At 34.7% G+C, this 23,929-nt stretch overlaps 1 protein-coding gene across 42 annotated transcripts in view; it reads right to left on the bottom strand.

Annotated features, from left to right (window-relative positions):
* The window catches only part of LOC122791684 (mucin-2-like), a 732,148-nt gene that overhangs the window by 7,472 nt on the left and 700,747 nt on the right, over nt 1-23,929 (bottom strand). For all 42 annotated transcript variants that reach the window (XM_044059549.1, XM_044059571.1, XM_044059534.1 and 39 more), the window contains 2 exons: nt 21,741-21,869; nt 20,852-20,891 (listed from right to left, as the gene is read on the bottom strand). In XM_044059549.1, the coding sequence (XP_043915484.1) occupies nt 20,852-20,891; nt 21,741-21,869 (169 nt within the window). The remainder of the gene's footprint in view (nt 1-20,851; nt 20,892-21,740; nt 21,870-23,929) is intronic.

Genomic DNA, 23,929 nt, shown 5'->3' with positions numbered 1-23,929 from the left:
CTGAGTTCTTTAGTTTTAGTCTCCATCAGTGCTGTTTTCTTCAAAAGAGATAAGAAATCTTCCATAGTAGGCACTATATTACAGTTCCATTTCTTGGTAATACACTTTCTGGCATTGTCCATAGTAAATACAAGTTCATTTTATTCAAATAAGGACCTTCATTCACATGTAATAAAATGAGTGCTTTAGATAGAACAAAGGACTATGTAAATAAAGCCTGTAGGAAGTTATTAACATCACTCCAATAAGTTTTAATAGCAATACAATCATAAAATATCTGAGACCAATTGGTTTAGTTATTCGCTGACATCTCCAACATAACCCATTTTCAGATGAGCTAATTTTTGCAATTTTATCAGGCATTAAAAAAGTTCTATGCAGAAACTTCCAACTATTTTCCAATACTGAGAACTAGATGTTCATACTGCGGTGGTGGTGCTGCGGTAGCGTTGTCGCCTCACAGTAAGACGTTGTCCTGTTCGATTCTCAGCTAGAGCGTCTTCTGTGTGGAGACATGCGTGAATGGGCGTACCTTCGTTGAAGGTTGTGCATCAGAGCTGGCAACTTGGCACATAAAAATCTACTGCCAATCATTAGCGGACCGGAGTTCCGCTGTGCCGACCACTAACCGGGAAAAGCCGAAAGACACAACAACAACTGAGAATTAGATGTTAGTTTAACAGATAGCAAAATGTTTGATTTATTTTCTGATGTTAAGCATATAGGTTGTCCTTTTGTGATATATTGCCAATAAGTTGATTTGGGTATTGTTTTATACATTATTAATTCTCTCTATATATTTGAAATGATATTCTTCATATTGTAATTATTATATATAATTCCAAATAGCCAGCTTATGAATGTTGGGGTAGTTTTAAAAAAATAATTGTTAATTATTCTACATAGGTCCTGAGAATATGTTAGTACACTCTGAAGCAGTAGCCAGTCTTGATTTGTCATTTCATATTGTGTCTTTATGTATTGAACATCCAGGATATTTAAATCTCTAATGCACTGTAGCCAGCAAATAAAATTGTTGTATTTCCAAGAAATGAGAACATCTCTGTTTACTCTATCAGGAAAAGTCTTAGTAATGATAAATGGAATTAATAGATAAAACCAAAGTTTTATATCAAGAGTTACATTAACAAATTTCCTAAAAATATTAAAGAGATATTAATTATATTCAATGTAGTGAGTTTTAGTATATTATATTGTATATTTGTACATAATAAAACCATAGTTTGTTAGTATTGCCTGTTACTGGGAGATTTTGTAACATGGTATTATCATTTGTTATTATAACAGAATATAACTCTTTCCATTTAGAGGAGTAATTGGGATTTATCCAGTATATAATGGTTTTAAATACAGACGCTTTTATACAAGTCTTGATGTTCGGAAAGTTTAGCCGTCTTTGTTCCCACAGTTGAATATGGTGTACAAGAGCAACTCTATTTCTTTTAGATGACCATAAAAATTTAAGTAGACGTGTTTATTTCCTTGAGAAAATGTCTCTCAGGAATCATCAGAATAGCCTGGGCTACATAAAGAATCTTAGGAAGTAAGATCATCTTTATCAATTGATGTCTGTCTTCAAAGGTCAAGAACATTTTATTCCATTTTTTCACATAACTTTTTATTGTATTGATAATGCTATTATAATTTACATTTATTATTTTTCCATATCTTTACACAATATAATTCCTAAGCAATTTAAAGTGGGAACTTGTTTGCAAATAATATGATTCTCATTTTGATTTACTGAAGTGGAGTCCTGATATCATGTGGAACTTCTCAATTAATAAATCCACTTCATTTAATACCTTTTTTGATTTAGGAACTGTGAGAAGTACATCATCTGCAAACAATATTTTTTTTAAATTGTATTGATCGTATAAATATATACCTTTTATCTTGGGGCTGTTTCTTATCAAAACAGAAAGTATTTCTATAGCCAATGCAAAGCGAATAGGGGAAGTGGGGCAACCTTGCTTAGTTCCTTTTGTTAGATGGATAGATTCTGAAGGGAAAGGTCCTAATTTAACATAGGCTAAATTATTTTCATAAAACGTTCTTTATGAGTGAATTAAAGGAGGGGGAAAATCAAATAAGACTAAAATTTTAAATAGATAATCCCATCTTAAGGAGTCAAAGGCCTTCTTTATGTCTAATCCAATTATTAATGCTTCTTGATTTTCCCTATTTAAGAATTCTATTAGGGTTATAATTATTTTAATATTGTCTTGTGTATGTCTATTACATATAAATCCAGTTTAATCATTGTTAATTATTTGTTGTAAAGGAATTTTTATTCTATCAACTAAAATTGACATAAATATCTTATAATCATTATTTAGTAATGATATTGGTCTATAAGAGCCACAATAGACTGGTTATTTCCCTTTAAAATTGTGGTGATTAAAGAATATCTCTAAGAAGGAAGAATTGCACCTTGTGTTTGAACATCAAATAGTGTTTTATGGAAAAAAGAAGTTATGGAGATAGGAAAAAGTTTATACATTTCTATAATTATGCTATCTATCCCAGGGGTTTTATTAAGTTTTACTTCCTTTTATTTTATCAATGACTTCTTTATGTGAGATTGGTCTTTGAAGATCTAAGTTTAATTATTCAGGGTTTTTTTTAGTTTAGTGGAAATTTCTTCCAGATTCAATTGATTGATTGAAAAAATTTCATTTTTATATAAAGTTCGATATAATGATGTTTAAAGGCATCAAGAATATCACCTATAACTGAAACTTTTTTAATTCTTCCCCTCATGGAGAATATTAACAATATTGTTAGCTTTAGATTGTATTTTAAATTTCATAGATTATGCAGGTGTTTAGGTGAATTTACAAAAAAGTTTAACTTTAATCTCTCTAAAAGCTAGATTAGTCTTGTGGTTCAAAATTTCATTATATTTTTTGTTTAGATCCTGTATTTTTATTACCAGAAGACTTTATGGTCTTTTTAGATTTAAATAATAAGAGTTGAGATTGTAGTTCCTGCAATTCTAATTCCCATTCTTTAATTTTATTTTTAAACCAGCTTAGTGTTTTGCCATATATATATATATATATATATATATATATATATATATATATATATATATATATATATATATATACGCTTTTAGTGAGTCCCATATAATAACTATATTAACCTCCGAAGTATAGTTAGTTTCTAGAAAGAACTGGAGTTCTGATAATAATCAGGGTTTGAATTCTTTCATTTTTGTGATGTAATATGGAATTCTGGATGTGATGGTTAATGGTTTAAACTCCATTTGAAATGTCATAATTAGGGAGTTACAACTGGAGGGTGGGTATAGAATTATTGAAAAAGTGGACATTTTTGAATGTATGTCCCTAGAAACATATATTTTATCTATTTTGGTTTGGGTACCAAATCTATAGTCTTGGTGAGAAAATATTAATGAGTTATCACCTTTAATTTTAAATGTGTTGTAAATTGAAAGCTTCTGTCCATCTTTTTAGGAGCTTTGCAGTAGAAGATAGGCAAAGAGGCCTCTTGCTACTGGTTTTAGAGGTATCAAGAATACAATTAAAATATCCTCCTATTATTAAATTACCTTTATAATTGTTAGCAATAAGGTCTAAATTTTTTTTGCAGTCCCTACTCCCATGCCAGGGAACCAATATACATTAAATAATGTCCATATCCTATTATTGAATTTCAGTATAAGGAGAGCTAAAAGGCCATCTTTGTCTGCATATTTGTGGATAATGTCAAAACAATACTATTATTTTTCCATAGGATTGCCACTTCTCTGGACTTTGATTTATAACAGGAATGAACTAAAGTCATATATTCATTGGGGCTGCATATATTATTATGGTTTATTTTAAAATTAGTTTCCTGAAGAAAGATTACCAGAGCTTTGTTTAATTTTAGATACCTTAACAGATTGGATCTCTTACTTGGATTGTTTAAGCCATTAGTATTTAATGATAACAATGTTAAGTCCATCTTAGACTGTTACTGAAAATTAAATCTATATAAATAGTCTTTCCTAATACACTAGTCCCCTCTGACAGCATAAGAACTATTTTGTTTTGTGATATTTTAAATAATATAATCAAGCAGATTTATTTTGTAAGAGAGAATAAAATAAGACTTAAGTCAGGCTTATAAGAAAGAAAGAATAGAGTGGCATGATGGTGTAGTCGTCCAATGTTTGTTGGTGCTTGGACTGTTGATGTTAGTTTATATGTCTCCCTGCTCTGTTCTTGTATTATTCTTCATAAGGGAAAATATTTAAAAACAGATCACTTGTATCTATCTAAAACTTTTTCACAAATGACTCAGGGAGAAAGGTGGTTAGGCACGGGGTTTATGGTAAGGAGCATGGATGCCAGAATATGATTTACTACCACATTACACTTTCTGTCATATATAAAGTAAGGCTTTTTTCTTAGTTTATCCTAGCATATATCTACATTTTGAATCTAATTATGATGATTAGTGTGAATTCCTGGAATGTAAATGGGCTTCAAGAAATCAATAAAAAGAAACTAGTTATGCACCTGATTTTTCAGTATAAATCCAACATCGTCTTTTTACAGGAGACCCATACGACAAATGTTCAATGGGATAATATTAAAAAAAGAAATTGGATTAAGCTTGTGATATCAGCAGGGAATAGTCTTGCATCAAAAGGCACTGTAATAATAGTTAAAAAATCCTTTCCTGGTGAAGTGCTAATTACTAAATTTGACCCAAATGGTAGATGGTGTTTATTTTCCTGCTCATACCCTCAGGTAAAATCCCCTTTACTTTTCTTAAACCTATATAGCCCTTGTACAAACCAGCACTTATTTTTCTATGAAATACATAATCTACTACTTCAATTTCCAATCATCTTTTCATTATCGGTGGTGATTGGAATGTACTCATGGACCCCTTGAATGATAGTTCAAATAAAAACAGGAAACAGCCCTCGCAAGTAACTGCATCTATTCAGGATTTGATAAATAGCTTCAACTTAGTTGACCCTTTTTTAATATTTGACCATGACAGAAAGCTAAATAAGTTCACGTTTTATTCGGCTTTGCATAAAGTCTGGTCCAGAATTGATTATTTTTTGGTCTCTGATATCTTTTCAAACAAAATTACAAACTTTGCCCTTGAGGCTAGATGTATATCCGACCACTCGAATGTCTCACTTTGTATTAATCCCACTCACCACCTGATTCGCAATGGTAGTAGTCCTACTTGGTCACTAAACAGTAACATTCTTAAAAAAGAAGATGTTCTGTAGGAAATTAATGATTATCTAAACAATTTGATGCAGAATCTTGTTTATCCACCATCCCCTTAGATATCCAATGGGCTACGGCCAAAGCGGTCATCAGAGGAATACTCATACAAAAATCATCTTATTATAAAACAAAAAGAGAAATTGTACATCAATAACCTCAACAATGAGCAAAAGATGACTGATGCACAACTACAAAAGGATTTTTCTCCTGAACTGGAAAAGAAATCACATGTGATACAAAAATAAAATTTACTAATTTCACTAACAAAATCAATCTTGGTAGAACTCAAACTCCTTCACAGATATTCGGAATGGGCCCAAACCCCCTCCAGAACACTAGCTGGACTCATAAACATCAAAGAGGGACCAAACTATATTAATGAAATAAAATACAAAGGGAAAAACTTATACAGTAATGAAGATATTGTTAACTCTTTTGTAAATATCTTCACTGAAATCTATAATCCCCAAAACCAGACCCCAAATGAAATGCTCAAAAAATTCCTAAATGAGCTATCTGTTCCAAAATTATCCTTCGCACAAAACACCCTTCTAAACAGCCCCATAACACTGAATGAAATAATGCTAGCTATTAAAAAGCTTAAACCAAATAAGGAGCCAGGTCCTGATGGCTTTACAGGAGAATTTTATAAAACTTTTAGTCGTCACCTTTCTAAAACTCTCCTTGCTATGTATAATTATATCATCTTGAAAGGGATTACTGATAAGTATATGAACAATTCGAAAACAATATTCATCCCAAAACCAAACTCTGACAAGTCCAACCCTCTCTGCTATAGGCCCATCGCCCTTATTAACGTTGACATCAAAATCTTATCTGCCATTTTTGCTAATAGAATTCAGAAAGTTATAACTACAGTCATTTCTCCTGAACAGTTGGGATTTATGAAACAGAGGCAGCTGTGTGACAATACTCTTACCTTAAACACATTAATGTTGTTTCTAAAAAGTGATAACCACCCGCGTTATACACTCACCCTAGATGCTACCAAAGCCTTTGATAACATCGATCTAAACTTTCTTTATCTAACCATGAAATTCTTTAACTTTCCTGATCTGATTATCAACACTATTAAGATGCTTTATAACAATGCCTCTACTCCCCTGTATATAAATAAAACTTTATCACGCCCTATTAAAATTACCAACGGCACTAGGCAGGGTTGCCCACTCTCACCTTATCTTTTTAATTTATATCTGGAACCTTTCCTTCTCTGGGTTAAACAAAACACTTATCACCATATCCCAAAAGTCTTCAACATTGATATAAATTATTCTGCGTTTGCAGATGACCTAAACATCTATTTTGAGCTTCCCAACACCGATCTTCATAAAATTCGAAATTCTATTAATCTTCTTGCTGAGGCTGCTAATTATAAATTAAACCCTGCTAAATCATCTATTTTTCCATTAAACCCTGTAAACCATTTAGAATATTACTTCCCCCTGTCTGACATTCCTCTCAAATATACAATTAAATACCTAGGAATAAATTTCACACACCCTCACCAAGAACTAATAAAAGTAAACCTATATAGAGTCTGGGACAGATAAATAATGATCTAACTAAATGGAAAAACATTAATCTTTCTTTGCTATCAAAATCTGCTATCATTAAAATTAATATTTTGCCTAGAATCCTTTTTCATCTTAAATCCATCTTCTTAAATGTTCCAAAATTTTTTTCAGAAAAATGGAAACCACAATCTCAAAGTTTTTATGGTTCCCTAAATCAACCAGAATATCATACAGGAATCTAATTACCCCAAAGAACAAAGGCGGTTTAAGTCTCCCAGATTTTAATTTATATTACGACATCATTAATGCTAGCCGTCTAATTCAAATAGCCTGCTATGACCCCTCTGCTGAAACTTGGTACCCAACCTGGATCAAAATCTGGTGCAATTATATATATTCGTTAAAACTCAATCCATATGCTGTCCCTTTTCTTGCACCTGATGGTGACTACAAGTTCAAGACCTTGCCTACACTAAAAAACAAAATTTGCATCTTTCAAACTCTGATGACCTCCTTAAATTTACATAATACTATTCCCATTCTCCAACCTATTCACCTAAACCCTAACTTAAAAATCAATAATAAAATGATTGATCTAACAAACTTCCCTATTGTTAAGAAAGCCATAGTCTGGCACTTCTATAACTCTAAAAATGTTGCCAAGGTCAAAGCTTTATTTGGTGCTCCTAACAAATATGATCCTATCTTAAGGCAAATTAGCTCACTTATAAAACAAAAATTCTCTTACTATAGAGTGAAGGAGCAAGACATTACAGTATCACAATCTATCATTAAATCACTCTCCCTATGGAACAAAATGATTTTGAACACCTATAAACTTGTGTCAAGCATTAAGTATAATCATTCACTTCTATTTTCCAAATATTGGGACTGTATACAAGGAGAAATTTCTATGGAGTCTAAGTGCGAAGCAATCAATAATACCCTGAATTTAACCCCCTTCAAAAACCTAATTTACACTCAGCTTATGATAAACAACAATTCATACTATACCCCAGCAGTCTTACTGAAATTCGGATACAATAAAAACCTAACCTGTTCATTCTGTTCCCTCCCACACGTAGATATACTTCACATCTTTTGGAGCTGTAAGAATATTTACAAACTTTGGTGTTGTCTCAGAACTCAGATGGAAAAAATGGGATACGAAAAAAACCACATTCTCTTGGCAAACTATGATTTTAAATATTATCCCTAAATCTCTTAAGGGTATCCATCGTCACATCTGTGTTACGGCCTGTGCCCTTCTCAAATATTTTATAGCCAAGAACTGGGCCAATCCCTCAACAATAGCTTGGGAAAAATTTACATCAATGGCAATCAAATATATATATATGCACATAAGTTATGCAATAATAACAAAAAGAAAAAAAATATTTTCAGAATTACTGGTGTAGACTTTTTGACCTAATCCAAACTAAATAATCTTCAAAAATGTGGGTCTCTAACACTACATTCCAGGAAAACCTCCATCAGTATAATTTCTGGCCCTATAACCATTAGACGTTTTACCATCACATGGTAACTTTTGATTTTACAAAATATTTTGTTATATCATTTTGTTATCCTCTGGCATCAATGGTGTAAATATGTTGTAAATATGGTATAAATACAAGTACATGGTGTAAATAGTTGTTTTTATGGTTATACCCTCCTTACTGCTTTTCTTTCTTCTTAAGGCAGTCATATAGTCTTCCTTTCAAGCCACTTTCCATTTGTATCTCTAGACTTTGACTGTAATAGGTTATTGGGGGTGGTCTTTACTGCTTATATTGGTCTCTAAGATGTAAGCTTCCCTGTAAGATAACTGCTGTGTTCTAAATGCATAGTTTTTGCACTAACTGTTACATATATACCTATACTTTACTGCTTCCTGCAATGACTTACAGTTTTTTCCTTTGTATGTTTGAAAAGTTTGAAAAATTCAATAAAAATATATTTGAAAAAAAAAAAAGAAAGAATAACTTAAGTAATATTATATTTGATAAAATTAATCTAATAATAAAAATATTAACCCATACCAAACATGGAATGAAAGTCATTCCTAGTCTAACAGATAAACATAGATCTATTAGACTATCTCTCATGACTTGTCTTCCAACTTCATCTGAGCTCTAAAGAAAATGTTTTGTATTTGGAAGACTAGCTTATAGTTACATACTAGATTGTGTCATTTTAGTTATATAACATACCAGGATTTGTTGATCTTCTTTATAGATTAAACATGAAACTGAGATGTTCTGTCAAGCTAGGAATAGTATAAATACTTAAGCATTTGCCCTGCAAATGTATTTGAATGTGCCACCTTCTCAGTAATAGTATAGTATAGTATAGTATAGTATAGTATAGTATAGTATAGTATAGCATAGTATAGTATAGGCAAAAGTAACTAAAATATCTCTATTAAAAGTACTTAAAAAGTGATGTGTAGTCAAGAACAGGACAAGCGCTTTAGGTTATTCAAACCTTCTTCAGATCCTGTTTTCTTAATAAAATTAGCCCTTTTTAGCTAATCTAAGAGCTGCTGACACTCCCATATAGATGACATCACTTTAAAGTGGTAAAGCTTTTGTGCATTACTAACTCTTAAATTTAAGACTACGTTCTCTGAGAATAGGCTTTAAGGGTACTATTCCATTTGGTCCTGGTGGATGATCTACCCTTAGATCCATTATCTATCATGTTTCTTCAGCTTCTGTTTTATTAAACAAATCTCTACCTCATATAGATTCTTTAATATGTGATAGAGCTATTAATCTGAATGAATGATTGCTAAATTTGGAAACATGCTGGAAAAGGGCATTGCTTTCCACTTTGTTTCTTATGTCTGAAGCATGTCTAAGAATGCATTCTTTTAGCATTCTGTTGGTCTTGCCTATGTAAAAGGCCTTGCAGAGTGTGCAGGTTGCGACATATATAATGTTTTTACTATTGCACTTTACTTATCCATGAAAGCTATAATCCCTGTTGGTTTCCGGGTGCACAAAAACATTACTTGTATTAATCAGGGGACATACCTTGCAAAAAACACATTTGCTGGTACCCTTACTTATTTTCTGAGAAACACCTACTTCCTTTGTACTACTGTCATTCTTCCCATCTTTCTGACATAGCAGTCCTTTAAGGTTCTTTTTATTTTTATACACTAAACTCAGATATTCTCTCCTACTAGTTCCTTGAGATTTTGATGTTAGTAATGTAATAGGAACCATTCCCAAGAAAGGCTCAACACATCTACCACTACTAGAACAGCTACCTTATTTATTACAGACAAAAGCTCCACAGAGTCCCAGGTCTGCAAGCAGAGAGGAAAAGAAAAGAAAGGTCTATTGAAAGAACATATGCATTGAATTGTAGTTAACATTTCAGAAGCAGCAGTAACTAAGGAACAACTGAACCTACTTGAGAAAGGACTGAGTTTTATACCATCAATGCCATCACCGTTACATGAAATAGTAACGCACTTGAAATGTTTTGGATGGAATTTCACCCTGAAATATATCTTTGGGAATAATGATGAAGCTGGAACAAAAGATAGATGTCATTTCAAAAAACCTTGTAGTGTTGTTCTACTAACACATCCGGTTGTGGGCATGTTTGTTCAACTATGTGAGAATGAGATTTCTGGATTCAGACAAGGGAACAGAACTAAACACTATTACAACTTGACCAAAGAAGAGTTCAAAGGGTTGAAGGAACTGCAACAAAGGCGTGACATTGTGATAAGATCAGCAGACAAAGGTGGGGCAATTGTGGTAATGGATTCTTCAAAATATGTCTTTAAGATGGAAGAAATGTTAAGCAACAAGGATACCTATTCAATAATAAATAAAAAGGACCTGAATGTGTTATTAGCTAATGTGCAGGATACACTGTACAAAATGTTAATGAACAGACTGCTAACAAGAGAGTTGTTTGACTATTTTGAAGTTTTATATCCGACAGTACCTTCCATAAGTGGCCTGCCTAAGATACATAAGGACTGCTTTGAACCACCAATGCACCCGATAGTAGCGGGTAGAGGATGGATAACTGAACCCGTATCCATTTATTTAGAAGATCAACTAAAAAAAACTTATGCATAAAGCGAATTCGGTTGTGAAAGACTGCACAATTTTTGCAACAGCTATATGCAAAAATGGAATCTAGGAAGTCCTTTGAAGGCTTACTATTGGTAAGAATGGATGTGAATAGTTTATTTTATATTTTATAGTTTATATGAGTATGGCATAGAGTCTATTCACAAATTTGCAAGTAGAGAACTATTGAATACCAGATTGATTTGCTATCTCTTAGACATAGTTCTGGACAACAATGTATTTGTATATGGAAATACCGACTATTGAAAGAGATGGGGGGGTGGTGATGGGGACCCCCTGTGCCAATAGTTATGCCAATCTAGTACTTGCCCAGTGGGAGAAGGAGTGGTATGAAGATGTGAGAAACATGGAGAGAAAACTTACTATTATATAATAGATTTGTGGATGATACTTTTATTGTCTGGGAAGTAAATGAGACATCACTTAAGGAGTATATTGATTTTTTTTTTTATCCAGTATAACCACCTTTCTGAAATTTGATGTGAAGAGTTCAAGATATGAAATTAAATTCTTGGATGTAAAACTAATGCTAGATCTTGCTAAAGGTATAAAAACAACAGCGTATAGGAAACTGATGTGGCGGAACCATATGCTGCACTATACTAGCATGCATCCTAGGCATATATTTATCAACATAGTAGATAACCAGGTTGCTCATATTTCTAAGCTCTGCACTGATGAAGATGTCTTCTTAGATGAACAGGAGAAATTTCTGGACAACTTCATGGGAAGAGGCTACGAAGAGAAAAGAATGTGTAAGAGCAAAGAACAAGCATTGGTCTTATGAAAACAGAAAGGACAGCCTTATTACTCGAGAAGGCATCAACAAGGTATAAAACAGATTAGAGAAAGAAATACTGATAATAGTAAGCTAAGATGTACACTTACTTATGCTACTGAAAATGCAGCAATATGTAATGCGATCAAGAAATATTGGCCTGTCTTAACATCTGATCGCAAAATCAAGGAACTAGTAGGAGAGAATCCAAGTTTTTTTTATAAAAATAAAAAGAACCTTAAAATACTGCTATGTCAGAAAGATGGGAAGGATGAAAGTAGATCAAAGGAAGTAAGTGTTTCTCAGAAAATAAGTAAGGGTACCCGCAAATGTGGTTTTTGCAAGGCATGTCCCCTGATTAATACAAGTAATGTTTTTGTGCACCCGGAAACCAACAGGGATTATAGTTTCCATGGATGGGTAAACTGCAATAGTCTTCTTCCTTCGGCTTTTCCCGGTTAGGGGTCACCACAGCGCTCATGATTGGCAGTGGAGGTTTATGGTGTTGAGTTGCCAGCCCGGCGCCCAACCTTCAACAGAAGGCACACACACACACACACACACACACACACACACACACACACACACACACACACACACACACACACACACACACACACACACACACATACTCACAGACACACACACACACACACACACACACACACACACACACACACACACACACACACACACACACACACACACACCTAGGGACAATTTAGTGTCCAATCCACCTACTGCATGTCTTTGGGATGTGGGAGGAAACCAGAGCACCTGGAGGAAACCCATGCGACCACAGGGAGGACATGCAGACTCCACACAGAAGGCACCCCAGCTGAGAATCAAACCAGAGAAAATCTTGCTGTGAGATGGCAATGCTAACTGCTGCATCACCGTGGCCGCCCTTGGGTAAACTGCAATAGTAAAAACATTATATATGTTGCAACCTGAATGCTCTGCAAGGCCTTTTACATAGGCAAGACCAATAGAATGCTAAAAGAATGCATTCTTAGACATGTTTCAGACATAAGAAACAAAGTGGAAAGTAATGCCCTTTTCCAGCATGTTTTCAAATTTAGTAATCATTCATTCAGATTAATGTCTCTATCACATATTAAAGAATCCATATGAGGTGGAGATTTGTTTAATAAAACAGAGGCTGAAGAAACAAGATGGATAATGGATCTAAGGGCAGATCATCCATCAGGACTAAATGGAATAGTACCCTTAAAGCCTATTCTCAGAGAGCACAGTCCTAAATTTAAAAGTTAGTAATGCACAAAAGCTTTACCACTTTAAAGTGATGTCATCTATATGGGAGTGTCAGCGGCTTTTAGATTAGCTAAATAGGGCTAATTTTATTAAGAAAACAGGATCTGAAGAAGGTCTGAATAATCAAAAGTGCTTGTCCTGTTCTTGACTACACGTCAGTTTTTAAGTACTTTTAATAAAGAGAGATTTTAGTTACTTTTGCCTATACTATACTATACTATACTATTACTGAGAAGGTGGCACATTTGTCTGCATTTGCAGTTGATTCTCTTGTTTGAACTGCCTTTGGTGGAGTGTTTTTGACCTGATATAAGCATTTGCCCTGGTATGTGATTTTAATATAAGAATTCCATTATTAACTTAGTAATGACCATTGTGTTGTACTTTATAGCTATATTATAGTATAAATGATTCATAACTAAACTGTCCTAAATATTTATAAATAGGGACAGAACTTCTTTAATGAACTTATTGAAGTTTAAATTTAATCTCTCACAATCTAATGAATATTTCTCATATGTTCCATTTAATATTATCATAGTGTTATTAACTATTTTTTACTAATAACCCATAAAATCAATTTCAAACTACAATAAGTTGGAATGAATATATAGTACTATTTCAATCCAAGATAGTGAAGTGTTGTTGAACCTTAAGCTAATTCAGATAAACTTTAACTATGTATTGTTAAGTCAATCAACATCTCTACTGCACAAATTAAAATATTCATAATGATTATTTTATTGATTTCCAAGGAAATAAATAGATGTGGCTAGACATTCAACAAGTGTAAGTATCACAGCGGTTCATCATGACTGAATTTGTAATAGTTATGAGTATATACAATATGGAATGTTATATTTACAATGGATATAGTCTCAAGCCTACACAATTATATGTTACTTGTGTTACAAGGAAGTCAGGATTTGGTACTTTATTATTAAACCTTCATTAAGTTTGTAATTCTGATGGTTAACTTATAGCCGGTGAGTTGCCACTTATCAGACAACACTCTACATCATTCTAATCATGTTTGCTTTCCTTATTAAAGAATATTCAACCATAGTTTGTCATCTTAAGCCTGCTCATACCAACAGATCAATTCATGTTTCACATATAAAGAGAGTGATCTGGTCAGGGTGCAGTAGTGCTCTTATCCACTCCTCCTACGTATTGTTAGTCATGCCATATTTCCTTGTTTGTTTCTAACCACATTCAAGTGCAGATTGTGACACTGATATTCTTCTTGAACTCCAACTTTGTCTTCTAGATGTGTAGTATAAACATTATATGATAAATATAGCTCAGGATTCTATCAGTGTTCCTTTTCACCTTATTATTCCTTCTTGTACATAAACAAATGCTTTATTGAAACAATATTTATATAAGTATCTGAAAAATGTTTTGCCCTTCAACATAAAATTGGATAACTCACATCAGAGAACATCAATTTGAGAATTTATAAATGTTACAGTGATCTGTTTGAATGTGGTACACTACAGTCAAAGAACTATGGGTAAGTTTGTTAGCTTCTTTTGAGCAAACTCAAACTAATGCAGAGCACAAGGGTCTAAAAACAGGGCCATACCCACACGCCACTCCCTTACCATCAGAAAATCATCAGAATGATATACTTCACTCATGAGTGTTGCCACTCACAAAGCAATGTGTACCTAATGACGCCAACAAAATTGTACTCCATGTCAAACATGCCACACCTGCACCTTGCAACATCTAACTCTGGCCCAACAGACAGCCCAACATTTCGAAAGGGTACTACAAAACAATACCAGACATTTGCAGAAATGAATACCAAGTATAAATTAAATATACAAGCTGTATAAAACTGAATGCAGTGCTGTATGACCTCTGTTGCACATTGAATGGCATTGTAATCCACAAGGCACTTCCATAATGCTAAGAAATTCAGATTTGTAATGCTGTGTAGTTATGGATAGACACATGCTATGAAGAAAGCTGTTAACCAGTGCATTGTATCTTTATAACAGCAATGAAGGTAAACAGCATTGAAAGTTAAGAGCTGCTGGTTAATCCCATATAACTATCTATAAAACACTTCATATTCATGATATTTCATACTTGTAATACACTGTATATGATTCAACTGGTTTGCATTAAGATACATAGCCCGGGGTGCATAACTTCCATTCACCAAAGGTTTTATGAAACCCCCCATCAATACCCCTGGATCATACTTCCATGAATCATTCACCATCCTACATATCAAGCAGTGGTGGGTAAAGCATCATGCTGTGGTGAAACTGTCATCTTCCCTCAACAAGCCTACAGTCTACTTCCTCTGAGCTGGTAACCCGGCCCATGTATAAGCATTGGTGGGTGTACCTTAATGTGATACACAGCACTGCAATGATGAGTGATGGCTGTGAAAGCCAATGGATGTCCTGCATCCTTACAAATGTGTGATAGATGAGCCATATTGCAAATCAGAATGGCATAAGCTAGAATAGTTCATGCCCACTCATGCAGAGTACACAAGGTGACATTTTTTGTTAGATTTTATCATCTCCTGCTCGAGCAACAACTGTTGCCCTAAGGTTGTTCAAGAGCTAAAATCTGGACCTGTATCAGGTGACATTTGTCACAAGATGCCATGCTAATGGAAGCAGTGCTGTCATCGCTGGACTGGTATACAATAAATAAATAAATCAGCTGTGTACTGTTCTGCTTTAGCATTTCAGAGTTCATATCATTTTGAAAGGGCTTAAAAAAGATGGTAATTTCTTTGAGATATGGTGCTTACATTGGTAGGCAAAGGAATATATTTCTAGACTTGTTGACATCCTGCCATAGCATTAAACCTTCACTACCTTGATTCAGAGCTGGCATCAGGTAAAACAGATTATATATATGGCCATTAATTAGGTGGGTGTACATCCATCTGTCTCTCTGCTCAGACAAATGTGTCTCAACCTATATCCACCTGGTGCTTAGGAGACTATATTTGTGATTTAGACTGAACAAGAATGCACTTAATACATTTCTAAGGTCTTTATGAAGCAGTCTATCTGTTTTGTTTGTGCAGTTGGGTATGATGAGCTTTACAGTGGAGAACACATTGTGACCCGTGTATACTCAGATAGATGTAGAATTCCAGTGTTTGCTGGACTTGACCTTAAAGCACCTGAGAGTAAACATTTGCTACTGTATCAACAAACACCTGATGTTACTTTGTTGAACCTTTGCTTCCTTGAAGCATTGTTGACAAATTTTTATTATACCATGACCCCCCATTAATATTCCAAAACATGCACGCTTATTGGCCAGCGTGCACGTTGTAAATCGACTTATACTAATGGAAAAGGTCCGGTCGCCCGGACTTTTTCCATTAGTATAAGTCTCTTTTAAAACACTGTCTCGCTATGTTAAAAGAGTTTAACATAGCAACACAGGTTTAAAAAAAGCAACGGAGATCTCCGTTGCTTTTTTTAAAGCTGTCTCGCTATGTTAAACTCCTTTAACATAGCGACACAGTGTGTAAAAAGCAACGGAGATCTTGCTTTCTCCGTTGCTTTTTTTTAAACCTGTCTGGCTATGTTAAATGGGTTTAACATAGCGAGACAGCTTTAAAATAAGCAACGGCTCCATTGCTTATTTTAAAGCTGTCTCGCTATGTTAAACCCATTTAACATAGCGAGACAGGTTTAAAAAAAAAAGCAACGGAGAATGCAAGATCTCCGTTGCTTTTTACTGTTTTGCTATGTTAAATGGGTTTAACATAGTGAGACAGCTTTAAAATAAGCAAAGGACATCTCTGTTGCTTATTTTAAAGCTGTCTCGCTATGTTAAACCCATTTAACATAGCGAAACAGTAAAAAGCAATAGAGATCTTGCTTTCTCCATTGCTTTTGGCCACAGCTCTGATGTACTGCGTAGGCATGCGCAGTACATCAGAACTGACACGGATACCAGACAGCTGCGGAAGGGTAGCAAAGAGGCATTATACAATGCCATTATTTAAGAAAAGTAATTATTTCTTTTCTTAAATAATGTCATAGTATAATAGCAATAACCCACTTCTGGGTGTGGGTAATGCGGGATTTACCCACGGTTGTCTTTGTTTGGTCCCTCGGGCTTCGCCCTCGAGACCAAACCACGCCAACCGTGGGTAAATCCCGCATTACTCACACCCAGGCATGGGTTATTGCCATAGTATACTTCAACAAATAGTGCCAAATAAAGTACAAATGATAACATTATACATCAAAATGAATTACACAGTTTCCTGAGAAATTAGACTACAGCGCAGGTATTGTGACCTGGCAATTCATTTGTACAGCTTATACTTTGTATATTTAACAGAAGTACCTTTAGAATAGTTTGCAACAATCCCGCAGCATCATTTAGCATGTATTGACACACAGGCGCAACTATGTTTAAAACACAATCATACAGGTCACATCTATTGCCTTGCGAAACGGACAACAGGTCAACACTCATTCACATAGCCTGAACAGTGAGATAATATGATAGACATGCATAATGCGACTGCTTCAAGGATTAGCATGAAACAATGTCTATTTATATCTATTTAAACAATTTTCCTTTTAAACGGCAATATGTAACGTTTCAGAAGCCTTAAAGTTAAATACACTAACGTAATAACTAATCAGTAATGACCCTGCTTGCACATAGGTCAGATTACTCACTTCTCCACTTACTAATTATCATTAAGCATTTCTCACTTCACTTCCTGTAAGTTGAATGATGAGGTCACGAATACAGTTAAAGAGACAGGGTAAACCAAATTAAAATGTTAGGCTCGTGAAGCCTCACGAGCCTACAAAAGCTTCACTTCATCATTCTGAAAGAACTCATCATTCTCTCCTTTTTTCTTTTAGTCAAAAAAAAAAAAAAAAAGGAAAAAAACCCAATGAAGCTGATTATGAAGCTGATTATATTGAACTATGAATGAGACGGGATAGCTTGTCATGGTTCTCCATGAAATATCCGAAAGAGAACCAGTGAATTAACAGACATAACCTCAAAATAATAATAAAATATGGTTATATAAATTAAATTAAGTTAGATTAAATGAAGCATCATTATACAGATTAATTAATAATTATTTAAATGACAGGATCAGATACTTCCAGACCATAAATTTGTCATGATGTTATTGCTGACATCCATTATTATATTCAGAGGTACCAGTTAGTCTCAAAAATATATTATATAACCTCTCTATACTTCCATAACACAAAAGAACAATAGCCACGCAACTCAGCATTAGTCCCAAGAAATCAACAAAATTCTCTAACAAACAAGCATTTGTTACCTGTTATAATGCAGTAGGGATTAGTAGACAGAAAATCTTGTCATTGTTTGAAAAGGAAACACTTCTTATAATTAAATAAATCCTTTAGCGGTTTAAATAAACTCATATAATGAAACTTAACATTTAATCAGCATATCAGACATCAGACATTGAAGTAGATGCTTTGAGGGATTTTACAGGAACAGATATTTTGGAATCATTCTTTTGCTTTTTCCTTTTGACATCAGTCCAGAAGTTTTTGTCAGTGGTTTTCTTCAAGGACGGGGATGACCAGTCCATGTCCTCAGGAATAGGCAAAATGTTATTATTTTTGATGAAGCGAGAGGGTTCTTCTAAGATATTAAAGGATCTCATTTCATTTGAGTAACTGGTTTTAATTTTAGCTAGAAAGGCAAGATGTGCTTTGATGTTATTTTGTTTAAGCAGCTTTAGAAGAGGCCAAGCTTTTTTCTCTGTTCTAATATTCTGGTGGAGTATTCATTATCAAATCTGATTGAATGCTGATTATATTTCAGTGAACCTTTCCTCCAAGCTGATTTTAGCACCAGTTCCTTGTCTAGGTAAAACAAGAATTTTATTATAATTGATCTATGAGGAATAGAGGATGAAGTTGAGAAAGGCTTCCCCAAAGCTGTATGTGCCCTTTCAATACCATATGAGAAACCTTTTTTTAGGTCTAAAATTTCAGGAATCCATGAGTTTAAAAATGAAATAATATCCTCACCTTCAGTTTTTTCAGGTAATCCAAAGATTCTGATGTTAGTTCTTCTCTCTCTGTTCTCTAAATCATCCACTTTGTTGAGAAGCCAGGTATTTTGTTTGAGAAGAAAATCTTTCTGAATTTCCTCTTCCTTGAGCCTTCCCTCTATATCATTTAAGGACGTTTCTATATTTCGTATTTTACTTTGATGCTGTTGAAGTAATTCCTTAAATACATCTGTTTGTTTTTGGAAGTTATCTTTGAGATTCTCTAGATTTTCTTTGAAACCATCCATTTTCAAAGACAGTTCCTGTGAGGTAGTAATCACTAACAGCAGTTCTTTTCTCAAAGCAGTTTCCAAGTGAGAATTCTTTGAGTTACTCATTTCCACAAGATATGAAAGTCTCTGAAGTAATTTGACAGGAAAATATCAACAGAACTCCACCAAAGTTACTAATTATATAAAGCAGACTTTCATCTATAAAGTCTAGATATTTTCATTAAAGAATGTTAATTATTTAAGCAATAACCCATGCCTGGGTGTGGGTAATGCTGGATTTACCCACGGTTGGTGTGCTTTGTTCGCTCTCGTGACCAAACAAAGACAACCGTGGGTAAATCCAGCATTACCTACACCCAGGAGTGGGTTATTGCTATTATACAATGGCATTATTTAAGAAAAAAATACTTTTCTTAAATAGTGGCATTGTATAATGCCTCCGTGCTGTCCTTCTGCAGCTGTCCGGTATCCTGGGGCAGTTGTGATGTACTGTGCATGCGTAAGAGGCATGTTCCCACACTTAAGCACTACATCAGTGCTGAGTAGAGGTAGCAACGGAGAAAGGAAGATCTCCATTGTTTTTTTTTTCAAAGATGCCTCGCTATGTTATAGGAGTTGAACTCATATAACATAGTGAGATATCTTTAAAAAAAAAAGCAACAGAGATCTTCCTTTCTCAGTAGAAAGGAAGATCTCCATTGCGTTTTTTTAAGATATCTTGTTATGTTATACGAGTTCTTCAACTCTTCTAACAGCAAGATATCTTTAAAAAAAGCAACAGAGATCTTCCTTTCTCCATTGCTATCTCTGAAAAAAAAGAGATATACTAATGGAAAAAGTCTGGGCGACTGGACCGTTTTACGTTAGTATAGTCTTGAATTTACAATGGGCACGCTGGTTGGGCTGGCCAATCAGCGTGCTCGTTTTTGCATATCTACGGCCGGTCATGGTATAATTTCCTGTATTTTATATTAGTTTAGTAGAGCTCTGAAACTGTGCTGGTTTCAGTTGGCCATTCAGGCTCCACCTCTCTTGAGAATTATTTTGAGGGATGAATACTACAGAGGTATTTGTATCCCTTTTATAGACATTGGCTGTATTAGCAGAATACACTTAAAATTGTTTCTTTGATCTAAGTTAATCCTTTCTCTCACAGACAATGAGATACAAGAGTACATGTTTCCATTTTATTGCAACTCTTTTGGAGTGCAGTGTGTGATATATATGTAAAAGAAATTCACATTGTTTTTTCCATGATGGACCAGCCTTAGTTTTATCATTGTTTTGACGTACTGAGTTTCTGTATAGATATATGTAAGCTTCAGTGCTTGTATTTGCATCTGGGCATTTATATGTGTGTGTCTATATATAAGCCTGTGTGCACTTTCATTAATGTTCAGTACACAAATTTGTGAGCATATGTGAGTGTATGCACATGTGTGCAAGTGCATTTGCTTGTGTGAGTGCATGTTTGTGTAAACTTAATGTGTGTGTGTGTGTGTGTGTGTGTGTGTGTGTGTGTGTGTGTCTGTATGGATATACATGCATACTTACATTTATGGCAGCAGCCATCTTCATCCATTTCAATGCTCCCCTGTAACACACATAAATAAAGAGTCAGAGAAAAAAAGTCTACAATTTAAGCTTTTCTGCAATTAAGCTATATTACTGTTACATGCTGTCTGTGTTAACTTGACATTACCTTCTTTAATGTAGCAACAGAAACACCAACAGTATTTTGAAAAATAATATTTTTTGCATAAAAGATCCACATACACACAATAATGCAGGTATATGCATGTACACACACACACGAACACACACACACACACACACACACACACACACACACACACACACACACTCACACACACACACACACACACACACACACACACATGCAACACAAATTCTGGATTATCTAAACTAAGAGAAAATTAATTCTCATAAGATTAAGCCAGACAGAAAATTTGTGGATTTCCAGAATGTAATTAAATTTCATGTATATATTTCTCTTTAATGACTGCAATTAATATCAGTTTTCAAAGTAAATACCTGTATATAACAGCCAGTGAAGACCTTTTAAAGCATTGGTTATGCTAATTTAATAAACATAAGTGTATTTGAGATCTATAACTTTGTACCACAATGTACCCTAAGCATTTGATAAACCTAGCATTTCTGGATTCCCATAATCCATCACTGCTTACTTTGACTGATCATCATTGGTTAAAAATTCTACTGAATATACAACAAAAGGTTCTCTGTTTATCACAACAGGCATATAGTGATGGAATTTTCATGTAAAGTAGGTCATTAGTGTGAATGTGTATTCATTTGCACTGATAAACTATTTTAATATCTCATTTTATTAAACATACTGTAATGAAGTATTATGTGTACTGAAGGAAATATAAACAGTATTAAAATGCTCATGCCATACCAAGACACAGTCCTCAGGGTTGAAATCAGCACATAATTTCCTGGTAGTGAGTGGAATAAACTGTCCATGTAGTAGGCTGCAGTCATAGTGAGTACATTTGTCATCTGGAGCTGACCACTTCTCACCAGGCTGAAAGAAAGTAGAAGTTAGTTAGGTATTCCAGTTAAAGATCTTTGGTATTGTAAACAGATAAATATAAGAAATGGATGCATCAGGAAAATGTCATTTTTGTAGTTAAATAAAAGGGTGCCATGAAATACTGAATGACACCTTTAATTTATGATTGTTTAAAGCTGCACCATCGGCCTGCTGCCCTTCTCTGCCACTACAGCTGCCTCATCAGCCTGCTGCCCTTCTCTGTCACTAGATCTGCATCATCCGCCTGCTGCCCTTCTCTGTCACTAGAGCTGCATCATCAGCCTGCTGCCCTTCTCTGTCACTAGCGCTGCATCATCAGCGTGCTGCCCTACTCTGTCACTAGAGCTACATCATCAGCCTGCTGTACTTCACTGTCACTAAAGCTGCATCATCAGCCTGCTGCCCTTCTCTGTCACTAGCGCTGCATCATCAGCGTGCTGCCCTACTCTGTCACTAGAGCTACATCATCAGCCTGCTGTACTTCACTGTCACTAAAGCTGCATCATCAGCCTGCTGTCCTTCACTGTCACTAGAGCTGCATCATCAGCCTGCTTCCCTTCACTGTCACTAGAGCTGCATCATCAGCCTGCTGCCCTTCTCTGTCACTAGAGCTGCATCATCAGCCTGCTGTACTTCACTGTCACTAAAGCTGCATCATCAGCCTGCTGTCCTTCACTGTCACTAGAGCTGCATCATCAGCCTGCTTCCCTTCACTGTCACTAGAGCTGCATCATCAGCCTGCTGCCCTTCGCTGGCACTAGAGCTGCACCTGCACACTTGCTGTTTGTGTGAGAAGGGATCATTATTTTAGCTGTATGCCAGCAGTTCATGATGAGTGTCTAGGGATTGCAACTCCCATAAATAGCAAAAAATAATGTGAATAAATATATTTGGAATGGAGAACTTGGTATTCACAGCCTAGTTTGTTTTCAGAGCAGCATTGTACTAGGACCCCCCCCCCCCAAGTTGCTAAGGCCAACCCTGATTTCTAAATACTTGTCCAAGAGAAAGAGCAAAAGACATGCTCAAAACGTTGTACCATTTATTTAAAAAATGCCTTTCATGTATTCAATTTTCATGAACACTCATTCTTGTCTTATTCAGTATGCAAGCAAATAAGTAAAATGAAATTGGTATGCATTTATTTGTTTATCAGGAATATACACTCTAGTGAAAACTGTGTAAAAATCATAAGCATGTATTAGGATTATACATTCAAATGTCAAACACGAACACACAAGTATATAAAAATATATTTTTAAAGAAGATTATTTTTTAATTTTATTCCATAAAATTGGAAAGTACTGTGTAGTATATTTTACCTTTTTCTGATATTGATTTACTTTTAATATAAGTTCCCCCATCTTGCATTATCTCCCTTAGCTGTGCATTGCAGGCATAGACTTTCAAATAGCATCAGGTGTGACTGTGCATAACAAAACAGAGAGATGTCAGCTCTAAGAAATCTATAATGGACAGGATGGAATGACAATTCTTAAAGCCTTTCTGTACCGCTCCTGTTTTCCAAATCAACGATTTTTCTAGTTAGGAATCATTATGCCTTTTCAACATGTATCAGGTAGCTCTCTGGAAGGCTATGAATGTAGATTTGGGTTCAGTAATCAATCATTTAATGTCAAGTACAAATATGATTTTACAGTCATCTGTATATTTAGATTGCCAAAACTGGTTATTAATTGGGCTAGTAGAGAATATTGCATTTCATAAAAATGGGCCAAGCACAAAGCCCTGGGGAGCTCTTGGCAAATCAAGAGTGGATTTAGATTTGTGTCCTTCACCTGATAGACAATGATAATGTCCAGAAAACCAGTTAATAATAAATTAATTAAATATGGGTTATAGCAATAATTCTTCAGATCTGCTATTATTAATCTATGAGAAATGGTGTCAAAGCCTTTGGGCACCAATTGCTGATAACTTGTCAATTGCCCAAGTAACTTAATTATAGAATTTCACCAAACTGCTCAATGTGGACCTCCCAGGAAAAAAAAAAACATGCTGTTGAAGATCATGATGGCCACAATGATATC

Source organism: Protopterus annectens, chromosome 17.part0, assembly GCF_019279795.1.
Source record: "Protopterus annectens isolate FY-2018-M chromosome 17.part0, PAN1.0, whole genome shotgun sequence".
Classification (NCBI taxonomy): Eukaryota; Metazoa; Chordata; order Ceratodontiformes; family Protopteridae; genus Protopterus; species Protopterus annectens.
The sequence above is the reverse complement of the archived record's forward strand: the minus strand, read 5'-3'. Positions and strand labels throughout refer to the sequence as shown.